Genomic DNA, 23,476 nt, shown 5'->3' with positions numbered 1-23,476 from the left:
TCCTCCCGCTGTATCATCGCGTCCTGCCGTGCAGCTGGATTTCCTCATTGAGATGTAAAGAGTGATAATTGGAGACTGATTGCAGCCTTCAATGACTATCAAAGGATGCTTAAGCACATAAGAGCCCTATTTAGAATAATGAAAAAAAATGCTGCTGTCTGATGAGAGCTTTCATCTAAATCCTCCTCTTGTAATATCATCTGACGGATGGATCTTTTAAGCTTGGGGTCTGTTGCGAGCCTCAGATGCATATTAGCCAACATACAAGTGAAAGCCAACTGAACTTGTGCCCAATTGCTCTATTTTTCATGAAGTCCCTGTTAATGACTGAGTTGTTTTGGCGTAGCTGTCATAATTCCCTCTGACATCATTAAACATAAATCAGGAGAGAACACCTTTCTGAAAGACGTGATGACAAGATTGGTTCCCTAAACTAGTGTGTTTCACCTCATTCACCTGACACTAGGAAACGACTCGTGAACAAGTCTTGTTCGTTGTCCATAAGGAACCAAAATGTGTTGTTTGTGAATCAGACCAACTTTCTTTCTCTTCTATGCATGGTCATGATCATTTGTTCCTATACTGAAGATGAGGTGGCTGTAGCTCATGGTTAGAGGCCAGTGTCTTGTTATCAGAAGGTCGCCTGGAAGTGTCCTTGGGCAAGATATTGAACCTCAATCTGCTTCTGATATGCTGGTCAGCGCCTTGCATGGCAGCCACTGCCATCAGTGTATGAATGTATGTATGAATTACTATAAGCCTCTTTGGACAAAAGCATCTGTTAAATGCCCTAAAAATGTAAATGTTCATTTTTACAAATGGTTCACAAATACAATTTCCTTCAACGGTTGGGCATTGTGGTTATTTGGAACCATTACTTGAACTGTTAATAGAGAACATATTTGATTTGACTTTTCATTCTAGAGTAAATATGGATTGCACTGTAATAGCTTTAGGAAAATGGCACCATTCGTGTATAGATTGATCCCTTATGAACCAACTGCGGCAAATCACAGCATGAAAGAAGCGGGTCAGTGCCACATTGTGCAACCGAAACAGGAAGAGGCATTGTCTTCCCTGGTTGCTATCCCCAGGTAAGCATGGAGCAGCTGGAATAATAGAGGAAACTCTGAACTGCAAAAGTAGGATAACCTGGTGAAAAGGGAGAGTGACTGAAACCTAGAGTGAAGAGACGCATTAACTCAGTGGAGACTGCTGGTGTTGTGTCAAAGTCTATTCCCTTGCTGATGCGTTCCCCCTCGCTACCAGGACTCAAGACGGTTCAAAACTTGCCTACTTATTATTACAATTGAGTGATTTACTCTGCGTTTTAATACTACTGAGGTCCAGGTTTCCAATTTGGATTCCAAAAATTGTGTTTTGCTTTCGACAGTAGCCGGGCTGCTCGTGGTAGCCGCTTTGCTAACACTGTCTTTGCGACAGTGCTGCCGGCTGCAATTCCGGCTGAATTCAGCCCTGGATTTGGTCTTTGGCAGTGGACTGCTAATTAGAAAACAAACAATCTCCTTGCTGTCAGTGGAAAAAACAGAGTTACTATTCAAGTTAATGAAGGTTCTGAGTCATCCAGGTCATGGAAATTCTAAGTGCTGTATCGTAGGCAACTGGACTTGTTTCAGTTCAGACAGTTCAGAAACAAGCCCAGTTGCCTACGATACAGCACTGAGAGTTTTTATTCAAGGACTGGCAAACAAAAGCAGATAGAATACATGAGAAAAATGAGAATGGCAAAGGTTTTACACTTTAAGCATTTCACACAAAAGACAGCATGTGAAAGAATCACAAAGAGGTGCAAGTGTACTCCAATAGAAGTCCATCAGCTGGCCAACTTCTCCCTCTAGTTTTTTCTTTTATTCTTGACGTAACTGTTTGTTACACAAACTATTTCCTGTCTAAGTTCTGCTGGCTTTTATGCTCCTTGTGTGATGTCATAGTGTGTTATGTATCCTTTTATCGAGGGTCCAAGAGCATGAATAAATCAAACTGACCCAATTTGACTTGTACGTGTGCTAACAAGTGACAGCATTTCCCCAAAAAAACAGATAATAGGGGTAAAATGAAATGACTCATTTTCAGCATGCAGTGTTTTTCAATCATAAAGCTGAAGTCAGAATGGTTAACGAAGGAGATATTCAATTCCCAAACCACACATTTGTTCACTGAGCATCATGCATTGCCTAATAAGGCTGGAAATCCTACAAATGTTGAAAACATTCACTTAGATGTATACATGCATTTCAAATAAGTGTAACAGAATGTTAAAAAAAAAAAAAAAACTTGCCTAAAGAGGATGGAGACAGGGTCCGAATAAGCAGTGGAAATAAAGATTGACAATGTTTCGGAGGAAAGGTGGCTGCAGAATAAATGAGGTGTTCAAAAGGCGTCTGAGGAGAATCTCTGAGTGATCATCAGCTCGCTGAGTGATTATCAGCCGCGTTGCTTAAAACAAACCTATCTGACTCAATGAGCTTCTTCTCAGCTCGAGGCTCTCGGCGCCCTGCGGCATACATCAACTTTACTCACAGCTCAGTAGCGAGAGCACTTTGGAAACTCTTTACCCTCCATCGTGACTCGTGCCTCAGCGGCCAGATAAACACCCGGAGGAGACTGTCTGATACCATAAACACCAGCAAAGAGTTTAACCATGATGGATGGTGGTGGAGACTTTCTCCACTCTGTGCAGGAACTCTGTCCCCCCTAACTCAAATGTTTAGGCATTTTCAAATCAATAACTCGTGTTTCTGAGTCTGTGTACATATTGTTCTGAAAAAACCTCTTGAGTTGTTTAATACAAACTGCCTCTATGCCCCCGAAAGAATCAGGTCTGAAAGGCAAAAGATAGTTTAGGAGGATTAAATGTGCTTTGTAAAAGCAAAATACAGTGACTAATGGGAGTGTGTATGTGTGTGTGTATATGTGCCTTGGTATTGCTTAATGTGTGTGTTTAGAGAACAGCCTTGGGTCTTTAAGATGGCGCTGTTCTGCTGCTCCCACTTTAATTGGCTGCTGGCCCCTCAGCCTCGCCTGAATGGAGAGTCATTTAGGGACCTTTCACTCTCACAGAGGATTGTCGGTTGCCGCTGCAGGAGAAATTGCATTCCTGTTTCCATACAATGGCTGGTCTGAGTCGGGGATGGGGCAAGAGTATCACTGTCATTATCATGACAATGGAAGCTAATTCCACTGCCACTAGCGCCATTCTGAAACCCTCTGCAGCACCAGCTTATCAGGGGGCACCATGAGACCAGCAGGAAGCAGCGCGAGCACCGCGTCTGAGAGACGAAGATTCACACACAGCAAGTACACACTCTCTCTCACACACACGCACACACACAAACACATTCAGGACACACTTTGTTTAGAGAGGCTGCCATGAACCAACACATCAGCAAAAAAGTTTAGAATACAGCACGTCTCACTTAGTGACACACTGCTTGGCCAAATAATAATGGTCGTCCCACATCAAAATGAAATGAATGTAAAAAACATATATCTACAATCCCAGTGACCAGTCATAACAAATGCATGTAGTGCAGCAACAAATTGTTCAGACTAACAGAAATGTGTTTCATATTCTGGAAGAGGCCCTGAACTTTCCAAAGGACACCAAATATATCAGCCGCAGATTTTGTACACAGTGAAGAGTCTTGGGTTTGAAATGTTTTACTCAATGTAAACATCATACATTCAGTAAACAAAGATGATAAAGTCAGACAGAGAAGCAGGAAATGCATTTGACTACTATTAAAGAATCTTTCAACATTTAGATGCATGTTTGCTTTCATGGTGAGCGTCAGACGAGAAGACTGACCTGTCTGTGTAGAAAGCTTGAGCCTGGAGACGGTTAGCTTAGCTTAGCTTAGCTTAGCTTAGCATAAAGACCAGAAACAAGGTGAAACACTTGGCTATTAGCTGGTAGAAATGTACATAATTCCTATAAGACCACAACTTATAGTTTTTACAATTTTTATAATGACACTCTTCACCAAAACGAGTGTGCACTTTCTGTATGAATTAACAAACGGGTCAAATGGATGAAAGATAAACTTTTCCAAACGATGTGATACAAAATTAATTGCCACTGGGGCAAGACCCTGACAACTAGTTGATGAGACATAATACTGAACAATATGCCCATGAAAAATCAAATTTTCAAATGCAGGCTAGGTCAAGATTAGACTTACATTACATACATAAAAATGGGAATTCTTGTCTGGTGTGTTGAATTATTTCTGATAAAGGTCGCATATTATACTGTTTTTCATCTATTTCACTCAGCTGTCAGAGGTCCAACAACACTGTATTCAAAATGCATTGCCCCAAACCCATCTGTGGTCCTGAATTTCAGCTGTCTAAAAGTCGCTCTACTGAGAGCAGGTTGTTTCTGTGCCTGCACCATTAAATGCTAATGAGCTCTGTCTGTCGACGCCTGTATTGTCTGCTACACTCCCTCTCAGGGAGACGATGCCGCTTACGCTAGCTGTAGCATGTGCTAATGTTTTACAGTGGATGTATCGCTATGGCTCGCCGAGCTGCTTTCATTCAACGGAACCAGTTTGACCCAGAATCGGACCCAGAAGGAGAGGCTCCTGAAGAGGTACAGACTCTGCTGCTGTAGCAAGACGTTTCAGAATGCTTAGTGTGTCTGAATGATGATAGTTTGTTCGTATGTGTTGTTACAGTTACTACCACGTAGCTAATGGCCAACACGGTCTCCAAACTCTTGGACACCGTTCATGCAGTCTCTGTCTCCAGTCTGCACATGTTTCCAGACTTTTTACTGTGACAACCAAGCTCCCTCGTAATATTTTAAACATTAAACTTGCTTCAAACGCCATTGCATAGTGGACTGAAGTGGAGCTAACTAGTTAGCCAATTTCCAGCTGACTTCACCATACTCGTAGGCAACTGCAACTACTATCGTAACGTTGCGACACTTACCTGTGACTCGGGTGCAGTTGCTGGGTCCGGTATGGGTGGGACTGATCCTTTTACGAGGGTCAGTGTTGAGGCGAAGCCAGCTTTGTACTGACCCTTGTTACTGAAGCAGTCCGATGTGAAGTGGTTAGCACACACATTCAAGCTAACACTAACTGCAGCCGGCATGTTGTCATTAAAAATGAAACTCAATCACTGTCTCTTCCGTTGTTCTGTAGCTGGGACAGTATATAGGCACTGATGTTGATTTTTACAGCCAACAACAGAGCAATTTGTGTGTCTAACTCTGAGTGACGACTTTGCGAAACACTGCTGTCTCACTGCTGGACACACCGAATTTCACCTCAATGATGGACGCCCCCTTCTCAGATATCTCCTATCACCACACAGAGGAGGCCGGCCTATGAAAATGACTCCTTTTGATACATAACGAAAGGAGCTGAATCTGAACAGCCTGTAGGAGCGCCGTTTTACCAGCAGGTGGGCTGCAGAGACCATGCGGGAATCGTTGGTTTTCCTCATTCTGGGAGTTGGCAGGCTCAGGAAGGACCAGTTTAGTAGATGTAGAGACCAGAGAAAACATGTTTTTTATAATATGGGACCTTTAATTCCCCAACATTCCAGTTTGTATCAGTGTGCGCTCTGACACTGACAGTTAGTATCTTTTACCCTTACCTTATTCTTTATGTGCATATTTTTCCAGCTGTATGGAGACGCTCCTTGTGGGTGAATGCTACGGTCAAATGAAATGTAACACAGTTTACAATTATATTTCTACTGAGCTTTTGACTGGATGTGAAGGTAAACAGCTGTATGAGGTGAAAAAAATAGTAACCAATTTATACTTGAGCCCCAGTCTTATTTTTACTTTTACTTTAATACTCGACGTTATTGTTCTGTTGTTACGTGTTGTCTCCTCTGGAGTCAGTAACTCGTGACCTCTAAATGCAGACAGAGGCAGTTTCCTCACTGGCTGCTGAGTCACTGTGTTAGCGAGCGCTGTGGGCGATCCAGAAACACCTTGAGGAATCTGTTTGTTGAACCGACGTACGTTATTCTGACAGATGTCATGTGAATCTCTCACCTCCCCTTCAGCTTCAGATTTTACCTCAGACTGAAAGCATCCTCAACATACCTGATGCAAAAGACCCTGCGATCTTATTAGTATGTACGTGTTCTGATACACATTTTGCATTTCCACTGCAAAAGATAGTAAAACATTTTGACAAAGGCGTCACTGTGACAGGAACATTCGCTGTCCAAGGTGCTGAATCAATCTGTCAACATGTAGAATTTTCCTTCCACAGTTTTTAATTATTATTTGGATAAGGATTGAGACACACTAAAGTTGTTTGAATAAAATTTTTTATTTTTTTTGTAAAAATCACTCACACAGTTTCTTTTTCATTTCCAAATCATTGTTTAAGTGACAGGAGCCACAGTGTCACGGTTCAGCGGTGGCAGTCGAGGATTTCATTGTTTTCCTCCCCCATCTGTGTCCTCCTCCTGTCTCCCTCTCCTGCTCCTCCCTATGTGTCTGTGTCCATGGGTGTGACTGCTGCAGCGGAGAGATGCACCTGCATGACATCAACACGTTTCCTCCTGAAATCAACCCAGTGTCTTCACTGCTCCTGTGCCAGATTGTTCCATCACGTTTGGTGACTATACCAGTGCTCTACTCCTGAGTTTTTTGGTTTTTTTTTTTGCTGTCCGTGTATTTCTAGTGTTGCTGAGTTCTTATGTGCTTTTGCTCCAGTTTGTTTGTCTCATGCTTGTGTCTCTCCGCTCAGCCTGTAGCTCCACCTGCTCACCTGTGTGTTTCACCTCCTCTCATCTGGACCACTCAACTGCCTGCCCTATTCTCTCTCTCGAACATCCCAGCTTTTGTTGTAAATAATTACCTTTGAACTGTTGTACTGCCTCCGGCCTCGGCATTCTGCATCAACAAAAAACTCCATCTGAACACACAGCTTCATATGGAAATATTTGCACAATGGCAGTCAGAAAATGATTTGCGGAAACCTTTTGTGCCATTTCTTTGAATCAAACTTTTAAATCCCACTTTGCTGTCAACTTCGTCTGCAGGTGATCAGTCACTTTATAAAACGCTATACTGTGTTACTCACCGAATGTCTATTTTCTTCTCTCTGGTGCCTCTATGGTATATATATATATATATATATATATATATATATATATATATATATATATATATATATATATATATATATATATATATATATATATATATACACTCTATCTGCTCTTCAAACTAAATTCCATATCCTGTTGTAACTACTCTGATCCATTCTCTTCTTTTCTTATCTTTATAAATACATTCCTTCTTTTTTGTCTTTTGTGCGATTAGGTCAAGGTCAAGGGAATTTCTTGGGGTCAGACCATCATTTGAGGTGCTGAGGGTTTTAAAATGTCAAGTAATTAGATTAAGAGTCGGCAGCCCCGCTACCAGCTCTGTGAGTCTGCTGTGTAATACCTTTCGGCAGTGCTTTGAGCTAAATGCTAACATCAGCATGGCCATAATGACAGTGCTAACATGCTGATGTGAAATAGGTTGAGGTTGCAGGTTACAGCTGAGGTTGATGGGAACACTATAAAGTGTGTTATTTTTGTAATTTCCTGTTTTATGTTCAAAACCTCTTCTTGGGTTTCATTTTTTAAATTCCACTTCCTGTCTTTGTCTCTTTCCTGCACTTTTTCTGTCCGCACCTGTGTTCAATTTGTTGATTAGCCCCCTGTGTGTTTAAGTCTGCTATGCTGCTGTTGTGTACCAAGAACATACAGGTTCTTTGCTTTAGTGTTGTATAGGTTTCTTCATGTTATTTGTCCTGTCACCACTGTTATTGGACCAATGATGCAGTTTGAAGGCAGCCCGCAGTCATCACCTCAAGAGTACTTCTCTTTTCTTTCTGCTCACTCCTTCGAGCAGCATCAGGAGAACTCAGACACCCTTTAATGATGGCAGACTAAATCGATTTGGAGGTCACACGAGGCCGGAGGATGGAGAGATACAAGGGAAACGAGCAGAGAAGTGCGACAGAGAATGGCAGCCTTTTCATTCAAACTGAAGCTGATCACTCACAAGATATTTGCAGAGAATGAAACAGTTTGATTTAATGATGAAACACATAAAACATTTAACATTACAACATGTACAGTATATACAGTACATCTAAACTACATGGGTCCATTGGCGTGATGATTGACAACACACTCATGACACATTGACAGCAACAACCACGGCCACTGTCACAACCAACATGTGACGCAAACTTCATGAACAGTTTCACCTGCCGTCCTCCCACTGGGCGATGTGCTCTGCAGCTGTGAAGTTCACACAAACACACACATTACATAAACAGTGCACATGCACAGATAATTGGGAAATCATGTTATGGGCTGATAATACAAGTTGATGGCACAAAGCTAAATTGCTTTCATTAACTGATCAAGCGCAGCATTTATACACTCTGATGCAGCAGGTAGCGGTATGCAGCTTTAAAAATAAGAATAGAATAAGATGGAAGAAGTGCAGAATTTTGTTGCATCTAGCAGTGAGGGTGCAGATCACAACCAGCTAAATACCCCTCGTCTCACACACACAAAAAAACAAGAATGCTAAGGTCCCTTGTGAGTCAGTGTTTGGTTTATCCATTTTGGGCCGCTGTTGAAACATGGAGGTGCAACATGGCAGATCCGCTACCTTGGCAGATATAAATCACTCTAAGCTAACAAAAACACAACTATTCTTCGTTTCAGGCAATTAGGCATGAATGAAAACATAATTTTTGATACTCCATTTCTGCCAATAGGTCCTCCTATATCTGCCCAAAACCTACATACTGTACCTTTAAACTACAAAAACACATATGTACAAAATGAAGCCTGTTGAGCAAAAATCACTGTGAACAAACAATGTTTTCGTAAAATCTGCAGTAATTCTTGAATTCTACGCAAACCAGCCTGTTGATGAACTGTTAACAATGTTCAACAAGACATGTGAGACAAACAACTGAAGACTCACTTTTCACGCAGATGGGAACACATAATGCACAGACACTACTCTGGAGAAACAAAGCTTAATGTCTGCCTCAGGCTGTGTGATATCCACTTATCACTTTATTACCAATTAACACAAAAGCAGCAATGAAGGCTGGAAATTACTCTGACGGGAGGGAGGGATCTGCACGCTTTTAATCAGCTGAATTTATGCATTTCACTCTTTTGCTTCAGTAGAAATGTGCTTTTATTTAAAAGGAAGGGTGAGAAAATGACTGAGGAATATTCATATTTAGATTTGGTAATGAGCTCTTTTTTACTGTGGTTTAACTACTGCTATATAAACCCACCCTCCAGCCCTGTCTCGATCATGATCTACTAGTCCTATTTTACACCAACATGAACTACAAAGAGATATTATAGTGGGTTTAAAAAAGCAGGCTGTTTGAAAACGTTGTCCGAGCAACTCTGACCACATTCAGAGCCGATCGCTCTGCGTGATCAATACCAGATTACGCTTGCAAAGACACAATCAAGCGGGCAAAACTAAACATCTGCCGCCACCTCGTTCCTAACGATCAATCTAAGTGGTATGTGTGTGTCTAAACACCGCCAGCCTTTGTGTAGCTGACGTATATTGATCGTTCAAGGGCTCTTGATGGTGGGTGCTCTGAGTGCCATTGATTTAAACTGAGTGCCATGTTTACATGTGTAGGCAGGATCACACACACACACACACACACACACAGAGGCTTCGGTGTTGTGTTCACTTCATTCAGGGGCCCACTGGATTAACATTTTACACTCCACCCTGCTGTGATTATCAGCGACAGAGGCTGTGAAATGGGTAATGCTAATTATCTGGACACAGTAGAACACAGCAGGTACTGAGAGTGATGGTAATAATCCTAAAGTGCAGCCATTTTTAAATTGGAACCTTTCAAACGCCCAAACACGACGAAATGTGTAAAGCTCCATGAAGTGATATTTTTGATAATAAAGGCTCAAACATATTACTCTTTGTAGTGTTAAGGCTCTGTTGTAGAGCAGAACTAACCACCTGTTAGCTTGCAGGTGAGCTAAGCCATTTTCAGCCACTGTTTTAGTTTTCTGGTCCTCACATTTTCACTGAGTCTGACACATATCACCCTCATAAGAAAATAAGACCTTGAAAAACCATTTCCAGTAAACAAACAGCCACTTATGTCTTGCGGGAGGATGGTGGACCGGGGAGCTCACTTGGCTCATGAGCTACAATGTGCCCAGTATTCTCTAAACTGTCATTTCTGATACACACATGAATGTGCTCGAAAGTATTATTTAGAGATATAATATGTAACAAATCTGCATTCAAATTGTCCTGGTTTTCGTTTTCAGGCTTATTGTGTCTTTCCACTTCATGTCTTTGTTTGTTTCCTTCTGTGTTTTCTGTGTACACCTGTGTTTTGTTTGTTAATTAGTCCCTGTGTATTTAAGCCTCTGTTCTTTCCTTACCCAACGTCAGTCCTCCGTCTCCTGCGGTGTCTGTTTCTCCTGTTTTGTTCTTGGTGTCCTCTGTGTTAGTTCCCCACACTTTACTTGGTTTGTACTTCGTTTGGTTTATGTTTTGTATCTCCTTGATTCTTGTTTTTTTTTATTTCCTTCCGCCTGTTTTCCTAGTTTTCAACTCCACTGTTCCTTGCTTGAGTCAGGTTGATACACAGGAGTGAAGATGAATCCATTTTCAATGCCAAAAGTTAAAAGTAATCTCTGAGCTCTCCTCCCATCAGTATACAAGTAGAGTACAATCTGGGTGTTCATATAAGACTCTCTCTTCTGATCAGGTGAGCTACAGTATTAGACTTGCGATCATTAGTCAAATCATTGTGCTCAAGCAAAAATTAGACAATTGATTATTTGAGAAGTTGATGGTATATCGAGTCTGTGTACCTCTTGGTCTGAATGGCCAAATGTTACAGTAACCAGGTTGGGGGGGGTCACTCAGAACCAAACTTCTTGAGCAAACTTCCCTAGCCCTAACTTCTTAATGCACAGCAGTCGAGGAATTTTCTGTACTGGTGGCCGGATCCCTTTCCACATACCATTGGGGAGATGTGTTCCCAACAATTAGTAATTATTTAGACATTTATTTAACATCTAAAACGTGATCTTTTAAGGTTTTTTTCCACTGGTGATGTCACCACCATCTCAAAATACCCCCAAAAGCAAAGAAAATGAGGATCTATAGTGTGTTTGTTGTTGTTGTTGTTGTTGTTTTTGTTTTGCACTAACGGACAGTAGCATGCCACATTTCAGCCTCCCTTTCAAGTCATTTGTGGACATGTTGCTGGATTAGAAGAAATGCAGCCACCATATCTTAAATTGTGTGTAGTTTTCAAAGGCAAGAGTAAAACCTATTTGGTTTTATGCCCAAAGTATGTCAGCATTCCTATAATTGCCTATATTCCTCACACCACAGTCGTAGGGGTGACACAGTTGCACAGTGGTTAGCACTGCCCGCCTCTCAGCAGGAAGATCACACTGGAACATTGGATGGTCATTTTTGCAAAACATCCACCCCCGCAACACTTTCATCCACCCGCTCACAGAGGGAGACTCACCATGCTGGCAGATGTATCGGTTGTGTGTTTTACAGCGCTGGTCGTTCCAGTTAAAGGCACTCGATGCCTGCAGCTCCACACAGTTTCCAAAGCTGGACAGAGAGAAAGAAGGAGGAAGTCAAAAGAACTTTTTCAGAGTAGTTGTTTTTGTAATGCATGTAACGGCTAGATAGATAGATAGATAGATAGATAGATAGATAGATAGATAGATAGATAGATAGATAGATAGAAAAGAGAACCTTAGTGATGTGACACAGAAAGACAGAGACATCTAGTGGTCAGAGTCATGGTTGCCCTGTCTTTGTTAGTTCATACATAAAGACCAAATTATAACACTCTCTTGAAATGATCTTAGCCTGCAGCTGCCACTAAATAAGCAATTTTTCACCTTTCAGGTGACCTCCTTTTATTTTTTCTGTTTAGTTTTTTTTTTTAGCTCCATTGCAGCAGCCGATGTCTGTTAGTGAATGTGTCTCTTACCCTTGGTTATCAGGTTGCCCGAAGGCAAAGCTGCTGAATCGAGGGATCTCTCCTGTGTCCCAGCGGAACGAGTCTTTCAGAGGCTTATATGTCAAACCTGTGGAGCAAAAACATTGCTGTTTTATCCATGCAGCATCACCACAGCCTCCACCTGGCAGCGCATCTGGACAAACTACAACAGAGTCTGCCGCTGTTGGAAAACATTATGATTTTTTAACATTAATTATTATGACCAGGATGAAAAACCACCTATCCAGAAGTTTCGAGTCTCAAAGTCAGTGTTGGTGACCTCGTTGTTTGTCTCCAGCTGACTGAGATAAAAGGCCAGGATGTCCTGAAGCTTCTGATTGTGGATGTGAGCTAGAATACCCCCTCGTTCCTGGTGGTTGAAACAAGAGAAAAAAAGTCTTTATATGTGGATTTATATGCTGTGCTGTGGCTTCTGAGCTTGTTTCACTCTCCCAGTGGGCAACACACACCTGCCTCTCACCTGACAGCGACTCTTGGCTCCATAGTAGGTGTCAGCTTCTGAAGACGCCATGAAGCAGTCGCCATCTACCATCACATCACAGCTGTGGAAGGGAAACTGCACTTTCTCTGTCAGGACACAAGACACAAAAACATGCTTAAAAATGAACAGTGATGTCACTGACCATGCATCATAGCTCAGCTTCAGTGAACAGATGAACTGTAATCTTTTAAGCCAATGCAATTGGAAATGTGGATAAAATCTGCAGAATAACTGTATCTTCAGGGGGATTAACAAAGAAACTGAAATCCACTTGCAGGAAACAATTGACAATATGAGTGAACTGAGATACCTTGAGACAGTTGACACTGCGTAATTAGGTTCAGCACTGCCACTTCATCTTGATATACCCTGTAAGTCTCATCACCATGATTTCACCGCATTTTTATCATGTCACCACTGTTCCTTATGATAAATACAAGAATTTAGCTGTGATCAGATGGATCTTCCTCAGTTTGTGTGCTTGATTTAGAATTTCAATATAGTCTTTTCTCTCAGAGTACAAATTGCTGAGGTGTATGAAAAACACAAATAAGCATGAAGCAAAAAGCAAAAAAGCCCACTGCACTCACCCGCACACTCAGCACCGCCATAGCCAACATCACACACGCAAGAGCATTCTTCTTCTTTGAATCGACCATGTACACACTGCACGCTGCACCGGACTGAAAAACAGAAGCATGGTGACAGTAAAATCTGCCTGCAACTTTGAACATAAATAAATTAAACATGAGGCTTGATACTAATATGTGCTGTAAGTGTTTGCGGTGATGAGCGTTACCCTGGCAGAGGCGTCCGGTGAAGCCAGGGTCACACTTGCACTTGCAGGACGAGACGTTAAGATGGCCATGCTGACCGCAGCTCATACGACACGGATTCTTTGGGATCTCTGATAAAAAAATGTGCATGCACACCCAAAAACACACACACATGAACACACATGGACATAAACATTTCCAAATGAACACCTGGAAATTGTACATCTGATCATTTTTACCCAATAAGCTGTGAACACTGCAGCAGAACTGTTCTAGATGAGTGATATATGCAGGATGTTATTGTAGAACACTCAAGATACTTCATGAATCATTATTATTACCTCCAGCAAGCAGGTTATGTTTTTGGTTTCTCAGCAGGATTACACAAAAACTTCTGAACGGATTTATGTAAAATTTGGAAGGAGGATGAAAGGACGGATCCTGGAGTTTTTTCTCATGTTCTTTATCTACAGTTGAAACAGTGCCATGAAGTGCTTTACAGGAAGCACAGACATACACCAATACAAATGTTATGGATACACAGGCTAGGACAAGGGATAAAAGAGGAAGAACATGTATGTAACAATTGATTAATAAAAACATGTAAACACCAAGGATAAATGTAACTCAAAAACGGAATAATAACCCAAACATTTAACTCTGATTTTGTAAGTCTTCAAAAATGATTTAAACAGAGAAAAGATTTCATGAGCAGAACGCAGTAATAGTGGATCTATTACAAAGACAATGACAGGTGTGTCTGTTTCAATATTTTATGTGGAATGCACTAATGAAACATGTCATGTCTATGCTCCCTCAGGAAGATGTCACGTGAGCGTCCAATTACTGCAAGATTTGTTTCCGTTCTGATATGCATCTATCAGTCTCACCGCATAATCCACCCACATGGTCCCACAGTCTGAAGCAGCCCGACATGGAGGAGGTGCAGAGCGAGCAGTACAGCCCCGTCTTATAGGGTATTACCAGCCGACCGTTCACCTCCCAGTTACCCCTGCAGTGACACAAATACATACTGCAGAACAAAGGCCAAACGATCGAACAAGATCTGGAGTGTGGTGGCAGGGCGGCTAAAACCATAGTAATGTTTTATTAAATTTCAAATAAAATCTCCACGTAGAACTTGACTTTACAATAATCACATTCCGATCACATTACAAGTATATTTAATTTTGTAACTTGAACTGCTGGACACAAGATGTCACTTTACTCTAAAGCCAGTTTTCAGTGCATGTGACCCAGAGGCTTTAAGTTTCACATCACACGTGCGTATGCTGAATGCTGGACCAGGACTGGCCCCCGAATTATTCATTGTGTCACCAGGTAGTTCCCGTGTTGTGATCGCCAATAGCCATGAATTCAGTGCAACAGCATTGTCCACTGTGTAACATGATGATTGGTCAAAAATTGCAGAAATGTTGCAGTGATTGGACAAAAAACTCATAATTAAGCAGAATTCACAAGGATTAGCAAATGCAACATGGCAACCTTCTAGACTCACACACACATCATTCTACACAGAGAAGGTCAACATTGAAATATAGCAACAAGAAGAAAAACACATTTCTGACTAGAGGAGACTTTTGGATTTTGGATTAAAAAAAAGTTTGTAATTGTTACCCAGGGAAATATGCACAGACAAACATCTCCCAGAGGTCTCCTCCTCTCAGACACTGCTGACTGGCACAGCCCACGTGACTCGATGTGGCCCACACCAACTACACAACAACACATTTAGACACACACATCAGCACACACACATATAAATATCTCTGTAAACTCCACAGAAACACAGGCACAGTGTGTATCCGCTTGTCGATATACCTGTGTATAGTGCTGACAGGAGGCGTTCTCTCTGCATTCCCCAGTTGAGTAGATAAAATCTTCCCCCTCCTCAAACCAAGAGTTGATGACGTCGGAGAATGAGGCGTCACCGTGAGCAGACAGATGTGCGTTCCAGCCGATGTGACTGAACGATGAGGAGTGCTGAGGGGGGACGTCTGTGTGACACGAGGCCGCCCGCTCCTTTGCAAGTAAGGCCAACTTCTCATTCCACTCCTGCAGAGAGAATAATAATACAGTAATACTAAAGTTGTTCCACAGCTTTAGTATTTAACAACTAACAAACTAAATGTAATATTGTGCCACATATTAAGGTCTGCTCTGGCAGTTTCTAACACACACACAGGGGCTGCTTAATAGCACAATAACTAGTCATAAGAAGCTTACGTTAGGTTAATACTCAGAATTTTGATCCAAATGATTTCCTCCTTATCAGTTTATCTTAGATTATATGCACTGTGTACAGTTCTGCCAGATTTGACCACTAATGTTTTAAGTCGGCAGACGACCTCGTCACTGGTCCAACAACAGCCCACAAAACTTTTCCTCCACGTCCAACATTTTGCTTGTACTGACACGAGTGAAGCAGTTTAATACTGCGTGAATAATGAAAAATGAATTAGCAATTAAATCAATAACTACCAACAGAACATTTTCATCACCACCTCATTAAATGATCACAATATTTGGGAGCCGTTGTGCTTGGAACTTAAAGCACCTTCAACTTGAAGCAGAGGTCATCTTGTACCTTACGGTCTGATTAAAAGTGGATGAAAGAAAAACTATTCGGCATGAAGGTCATCGCTAATAGTGTGTATATGATTTGTGTTACCTGCTTAGTCCTTTTCAAGGAGCGGGCACAGAGACGCTGCTTGTTGTCAGGGCCAACAAACACAGACTGACACTCACTGTGTGCTACAATTGTATAAACACTTCACTTGGTGGCACATTTTCCAAGATTTGCGGTGGCTCATTCAAATAAACAACACAAACTTTCCACAATCGCTCTGCTGTGTTAGCTGTCGTACAAACATGGCTTCAGGTTCTCTTGCTGTATAAAGAGGCAACAACATGAGAGAAGTTACAGGTTCAAGAATAAATAATGGATCCACGTCATATCTATCTAATATTTATTATTGCACTATTTCTACTGCTTCTATGCGCTGCTGATACAACACACAGAACAACTGACTTGAATACAGACTCTTGGGTTTAAACTTATCATGATGCTGGCTGTTGGTGTTTTCAATATACTTTATATACACCTGCTTTCTTTGCACATGCTGTACATGTACATTACTGCACTGCATCAATTGGAATTTGTTATTCTTTCCCTTTAGAGTATTTGTTCAGGTCTTGCTGTCCTTGTTTCAAGCTGTTTGTGTAATTCAGTGTAGTTCACTGAGTGTAATGTAAACCGGAGTCGAATTCAAATGACAGATTCAAGCTCTGTAATAATATCATAAGTCAATTAAACGAAACAAATGATCGAAGGTGAGTGGTCAGCTTCAAACCCATGGGATTATATTTGGATAACTGTTATTACTGTTCCCAATCCCAGTGACACTCTCTTTCCGAAATTGGTGTTTTGTGCAATATGGCGCCACCCACAGTTAATGAGTGCAACACCGCTGTCATCAAGATATATCTCAGGTCTGTAACAACTTGTCAGGCATAATGTAGGTGCGAAATACAAACAAAGGTCATTGCATCATGGCAATGATTTGTTGATAACTTGAGGTAAACATGTGTGATCCTAACGCTATGATCCTACCCTCTCAATGAAGTTACAGAGTGCAAAAACGTGATAAAGACACCAGAGACACTGTATCATCAACATGATTTAAGAGCTGTTATTTTAAGGTAAAAAAAAAAAAAAGTTACTTAATCTTGCTTCAAAATCAGGTGGTGTACACAAATAAAGCTCTTTTACTTGACGTTTTAGAGACCACAGAAGAATATGTTCACATGTTGTATATTCTTAGCTGTCTTAGGTACCGGTTACCCCACACTGTGGAAATCTGGGGCTAACGTGAAACCTGTTTGTAATGATCTGTAAATGTCATGGATTTAGCATAAAAAAATGTATTTACTGCTTATGAACCCATTATAAGTGGTGCATTATTAGAAAGTGGTAAGTTCTCTTGATAAATTAAACTCCCTCTTTAGGTCTTCTTTCTAAGAAAATTCACATTCCTAAATCATGTTCCACTGTGTGCTGCTGTCTATTAAAGATGGAACATCCACAGAGTCTAGTCAAACGTCTTTTCACCAGCTGTTTCTGTGTGGTTAGACAGAGTTCGGGAGGTATGACACTGATGTGTTGTGTAGAGAGGCGGAGAGTTCATTGTTCACTCTGCTCTCTGATGTCACACTTTGATGCCACCAGAGGAGTTTGGGGTCACCGGGCAATATTTCATCCGAGACGTTTCATTTTAAAGCATGTCATGTCGCATCAGCTGTGGGACTTCAATGTCTCGCTGAGACAGATGTGTGTGTTTTTTTTTAAAACCCTGCTTTGTCTTCTTTGTGCCATCATCGACAACTGCTATATTGTCACATATGGAATTAGATAAATTATTAAAGCTCCAGATTTGGCTTTTGTGCTATTTTATTGTGTCAAAATAAAGTGTCGGAGCCTGTGAAGTTCTGAGAGAGATTAATGAAATACAAGATATATGATTTACATATCAAAAGTCAGTATGTGAACACTGAAAGCGACAGCATGACCTCAACTTCTTAGCCCTCAAAGAAAACCCACCGCTGGGGCAAAGAGAGGAGCATCATTCATTCCTAAAATATTATTATTTTATCTCAGCCTGAAAGCAAAGCCTAAAGGACTATATTATAATCACTTCAACACAAACTCACCACAATGCTCACTGGTTGGTTCCTTCATGGAAAAAAAGCCCCTTATTCAGATATTCACAAACAGAGCTGAAGCCTTGAGCCTTTTAACGTTTATCAGTAAAGCTCTTTAATATGCCTCTTCAGCTCGGCAAAGCTTCCTCTGAGGGTTTTCTCAGGGAAATTACCTGTAATACCAGAGTTGTGAATGCAGGATGATTATCCACATCCTCCTTTTCTCATTACCGCCCTTATCAGTTGAGAACAGTTCTGTGAGGCTGAAGAGCAGTTGAAGAAAAGAGGGCTCGGTCTGCGCTCGTGGCTCCGAGGATGTAATCTATGACAAAGTGACAGTTTGCCCTGGCACACATCTCATATTAGGCCCCGGAGGATATCTGGAGCATTGTGAATTTCATAATCCGTCGTTACCTCACGGTCATAATCACACGCCGGCGAGACAGTCGCAGAGATAAGAACTGTACGGCGGGGCAAAAGATGGAAGACGATAGGGAGAGGATTTAGCTGGAGTGTTTTGAAGAAAGTGGGATTAGAAAAAAAAAAACTTGCTGCACACTCAGCAACACCTCACCACGACCTTTTCACTGTGTTTATCACCCTGTCTCTGCCCCTTAAAGAGCCCCAGAGACAAGTTTCAAGAAATCCTGTACATCTGTATATCACACAAAACACAAACATCAAAAGAAAAGCTCAAAAGGAGCCTGGACATTTTTAATTCAACGCCTTTTTTGCGATTTCCAGGGTTTCTACTTTAGAGAACTCAGCCTACAGCTTATCTTGATCAACTTTAAATTTTGTCTTGACAATCTTAACTCCCGTAAAGCTCAACTCACCATGTAACAGGAAGTCGCTGTCACTCGACTGTACATGGCTGAATCTGCTCTAAACTTTAAACATTTCACAGGAGTCCTGAGGACACCTACATGCCTACTGGGAGTCATACAGATTAGCAACAGGAGTTAAAACTTTTCTGACAATCATCATTTCATTTATATTGCGTTTTCGTGGTGTGGTCTCCCCTCGATACTCTTAACTAATTCGTCCTCCTCTAGCTCCGCATAATGACCGCAGGAAGTCACATTGAACTCTTTTGAACAGACATTGCGGATGATAATTCAGGAGTGTGTTGAGCGGTTGATGCTTGGCGACATGCGCTGTGGCTGCAGCGAGCCCTCCTGCGTAGGGGGTGTTTGCAGCCATAATTGATTTCAGCCTTGTTCTAACTGTCCACACTATCACTCAGGCTGCAGAGGAGCAGAACAAATGGTGCACTAACACTAGTGTTTCACACTGTTGAGACTTTCAGCACTACAAAGGAAGACAGCTTTACTAAAAGCCTTTTTATCCAGCCTTTGTTAGGTGAAAAAAGAAATGTCTCCGGGTGAATTAACAAGCAGATTTGATGGACTAACTATTTCTGCTTTTGCTGTAATTGTGACAAAAGTAAACGATCAAACTCTCAAGTGCCTGTCGTGGTGATCGATGTTGTTGTGGGAGAACTGTAGACATTTTGTTCATCAAGTGCTTTTTGTGCAACACCGAGCTTTGCATGTGATCATGCTGCCATGGTGTCTGCAATAGTTAGAGAAAACAACGCGAAAAAAGGAAACTGAACAATTTTCTGGACTGTTGTTGTCACTGTTGGCCTCTAGGTGCTGCTGGCTCGCATCCAGATTTACACTTCATCGATCATTACTGCCACCATCACCATCATCATTCATGTTTTTTTCCATGGTAGCTGAGAGCTTGTTTGAATTCAAAAGCCTAAATTTGTAACATGTGGCCAATATCTTCCCCTTGTGGAGAAGGAGAGAGCCTACAGTACAGAACACTAGAGCCGCAACGATTAGTCGATTAATCGAGTCTAAAGAAATTAGTTGCAACTATTTTGATAATCAACAAATTATTTCAGCCATTTGCTGTTTCCAGCTTCATAAATGTATGAATTTGTAGATTTTTTTTATATAATTTATGAAAGTAAATGAAAAACTTTGGTGTGAAAACCAGCATTGTTGATCATGAACCAGATATCATTTTAGACTTTCAATAAGTGGATAAAAGGCCTTACACTCACACTGACACTGCAGCGTTCATACCATTCAAACACACACAGTAGAGAAGGACAATAGATGCCACAAACCATTTTTTGCATGTTCGCTGCCGTGGGTTGGACTCGGCTGCGCAGCCTATTGTGCTGGGCAACAATCTGTGAGTGCTCCTTCAGCCTGAGCCCTGGAAGAAAAAACAGAAAACAGCAACGCTCGTTTAGTATACCTCTTACTGCTGTCGCTATGGCAACCAAATTCAAATGTGCTGGCGGGATGTTTTTGAGTGTGTGTGTGTTACAGTTTCACTCACAACTCACCTCAAGAACCAGTTGAACTTTAGATCTTAAATCAGATTTAAAATGCCTTCATCAGCAGGTAATGTACAAACACACATTTACAAAGACGGGGCGTTTTAAACCTACATCATTATATTCTTTGTTGATGATTCCCCATTAAATAAAAAGACTCTGGGAAAAGACCCAATTCAAACATGCCAGTACAAATACATAAAGAAAAACAATAAAACACAGTTGTAATTATATAAAACTTGCATTTGCATGAGATGCTACAAATAATAAACAATTAAAAAGGGTCTCTGTTTACAGACACATATATTGTAGGTTTATACAATGCTTATTTAAAAGAGGTTAAAGCCAGCGTCTTTTGAAGTCTTGGAAGTCATGCTGAATAAACCCCAAAAGCCCTTAATTATTAAGATAAAGGCATACTTTGGATTAACAACATTTTAGATTAGACTTTGATCTGTGAGCCAACAAACTCATTCTCAGCCTCAAAGTTACTTATTACATCTGAGCACATTTCTAGAGTAGGGTGTCAGCTCCCCCAGAGATTGGTGAAAAAGTTTGTCAAATTAACCATTAAAACTGAATTTTGTTAAGATGCTGACAGACTTGAGCAGCGCTGCAGACAGTGACAGAGAAGTTCAGCTGCTGATGCTCTGCCAGATGGATGTGGGCAGATAAGTCCACCTGAGTCCACAGGACAGCTTCCTGATCCAGCACAGGTTAAAAATATCACTTTCACTGTTCTCCTCACATGCTATCTTGAAAAACACATTTTGTTTTTTGAGCAAGTTAATGTCTGGACTACTGTCCCTCATGGACACCTGACTTAATGTAATGTGTTTCTTTACCGGCGGTGCTGGAGGACTGGTGCAGGTCCGGTGAGGAGCTGATAATCCGGTTGGCACAGATAAACAGAGGCAGCAGCGACAGAACGAGCAGCAGATCCACACACCGTGCAGCAGTGACAGACTCCATTGTGAGCTCCTGAAGAGTCTCTAACAACAGTGGCTGCCTGCTCTCCTCTGCGCTGCCTCTCTGATCCTCTCCTCCCTCTTTCCACTTCAGCGCAGCGCACACGTCTCCATTCACAGAGGGGGCTGCCTCTCCCTGCACTGTGGAGGGTCGTTCACTCTGTGCAATTTCACTTAATCAGTCTGGAATCCTGCTCTGTTGGAAAGTCAGTGCTGAAAGGCACATTTTCCTTTTTTTTTTTGATTATTCTTGAACGTTTTATTGGATCAGCAGAACACTGAACAAATAAAACAGATAAATGCTTAATTTTCAGCCACCCGTACAACAAACAGTCATTAAGTGTAGTTTTTAATAACCTTTTCTATTTCACCATTCACACATGGATTATAACAGACGCACACAAAGCACAGATACAAACACACACACATATACACACCTGTATGCAAGGGTGTTATCAGTGCCAGCCAGCCATTGTGGAAAAAGACATATAGTTGAATCGTCTCTCTCATTATTTCCTGATGACTAACAGGGAGCTTTCAGTCTTTGTGAAGCGTGAGTGTTCATCACTGTTGAATGGGTGGAAGTTTGTTTTGAGGGACTGCTGTCTGTCGTGCAGATGAGTCAGTCGACGAAGCTTCAGGGGCCAGCTGAGGTGCATGAGTTGAATTATTTTATGTCGTTTTCAGGTGTGATATTTTTCAGATATTCAAGTGCAGCAGAATGTGAGGTGACAGGACTTGATGTGGTGCAAAATGACCAGACAGGTGTGAGTGTGGAGAGGCTCGGGATGAAGCTGTCTGCCTTTAAACGCAGTGACAGTATTTTTTTTTTTCTTATCATTTTTTTCTGGACCCAGAGTGGGAAGCATGAATCATGATTCTCACATTGTTGGGATGATTCAGAGTCTGGAGATGACTGCAGAACAACACAATGGACTCCCACTCGTTTGTCTCCCCTGTGGGCTGAATGTATTTTGTACTGAGGGTTCTGTCCGCGGGCTGCCCAGTTATTTTTTATCTCTCTGATTTTGCTGCATCAGCGGGGGGACTGTCTGACCCTGCTGAGCCGAACACAGTCTGATCTGGGTTCAGTCAGACACAGCCACCCACGCGATGATTTCAGGTGAATCCAGCAACCAAAGGAACGCTGTAAGCTCCTTTTAGACCGAGCTCAAAGCAGCACTCGAGAGCCCAAGCCTCCTCATTACTCTTTGAACTGCAGCACTGTCGGCTGCAGACACTCAGAGGACATCCACACAGTGAATGTTTGTTTTTCTGCAGCACAGTTTAGCTGCAAACTCACAATTACATCATTACAGCTTCATTTAAATGATCTGATGCTCCACAATGACAGATTTGTCTGTGGAGTGAATGCAGTTACCGGTCACTCGGGTCAAATGCTGCTCCTCTGTTTGGAGTGACTTTGTTCACATGTTCCTGACATACTGCAAATTTAAAACAATGTTCTATAGTTACAAAACCAGCTAAAATAGAATAAAATGATTTTACAGGAATTTCTTTGGGTTCAGTCTTTGTCGATTTGGTCACATTTGTTAACACAAAAAGCCATCTGAGCAACTGTTTATTGAGACTGGGATGTCTACATGTGATTCAGTAGCCTCCACAAAGTGTCACAAAGAAATAAAACATATCAAATACAGAATCTAGTAAAAATGAACCTCAACCCGAACCAATAAAAACAGAACTAAAATGAGCAAACACACCTGAAACAAACTGGAACTAAACTTTTTCAAAGGGCAAAACTTTAAAAATTCTGGATGATACAGACATCTTGCAAAGTTAAACTCGCAAAGAAAATTTGGAGCCATGTTATATTTACTTGTTTTTTTGTTTTGTTTTGTTTTGTTTTTACATGTTTTATAATGCTGTCTTTATGTACTAACTGCTGGCTGTTTCATCCCAACAACATATACAGTCTTACATTGTACTGCAACTGCTGCACAAAAATTCCATCCCTGGCACAGATAAAGTTCTGTCAAACCGTGAAGGGCGCTGAGTTTTTGAAAACAGAAAGAGGGAGCTGGGTGGGAATGTTCTGATTAAGTTGTGGCATATGGTCAGAAAAA

The 23,476-nt window shown here is 41.4% G+C and overlaps 1 protein-coding gene across 1 annotated transcript; it reads right to left on the bottom strand.

The window, feature by feature from the left end:
• Positions 1–7,234: 7,234 nt before the first annotated feature.
• Positions 7,235–21,477, bottom strand: LOC119017587 (C-type lectin domain family 18 member A-like). The gene is made up of 12 exons (XM_037094327.1): positions 21,267–21,477; positions 20,206–20,297; positions 15,183–15,416; positions 14,979–15,076; positions 14,231–14,352; positions 13,364–13,471; positions 13,155–13,247; positions 12,544–12,650; positions 12,303–12,432; positions 12,054–12,150; positions 11,574–11,665; positions 7,235–8,298 (listed from the first exon to the last, which is right to left on the bottom strand). The coding sequence occupies exons 1-12, from the start codon at positions 21,391–21,393 to the stop codon at positions 8,261–8,263; spliced, it is 1,338 nt and encodes a 445-aa protein (XP_036950222.1). The 5' UTR covers positions 21,394–21,477; the 3' UTR covers positions 7,235–8,260.
• Between the last annotated feature and the right edge of the window lie 1,999 nt (positions 21,478–23,476).

The sequence above is a fragment of the Acanthopagrus latus genome, chromosome 4 (assembly GCF_904848185.1).
Source record: "Acanthopagrus latus isolate v.2019 chromosome 4, fAcaLat1.1, whole genome shotgun sequence".
In the NCBI taxonomy this organism is placed as follows: Eukaryota; Metazoa; Chordata; class Actinopteri; order Spariformes; family Sparidae; genus Acanthopagrus; species Acanthopagrus latus.
The sequence above is the reverse complement of the archived record's forward strand: the minus strand, read 5'-3'. Positions and strand labels throughout refer to the sequence as shown.

What these genes read in the sequence shown, in the direction of transcription:
- LOC119017587 (XM_037094327.1), bottom strand. Translation starts at nt 21,393, where the DNA reads ATGGAGTCTGTCACTGCTGCACGGTGTGTGGATCTGCTGCTCGTTCTG. An exon ending in CAGCGAACATGCAAAAAATG is followed by an intron (nt 15,417 to 20,205) that starts GTTTGTGGCATC and finishes TTCTCTCTGCAG; the next exon opens with GAGTGGAATGAGAAGTTGGC. An exon ending in CCATGTGGGTGGATTATGCG is followed by an intron (nt 13,472 to 14,230) that starts GTGAGACTGATA and finishes TTTTTTTATCAG; the next exon opens with AGATCCCAAAGAATCCGTGT.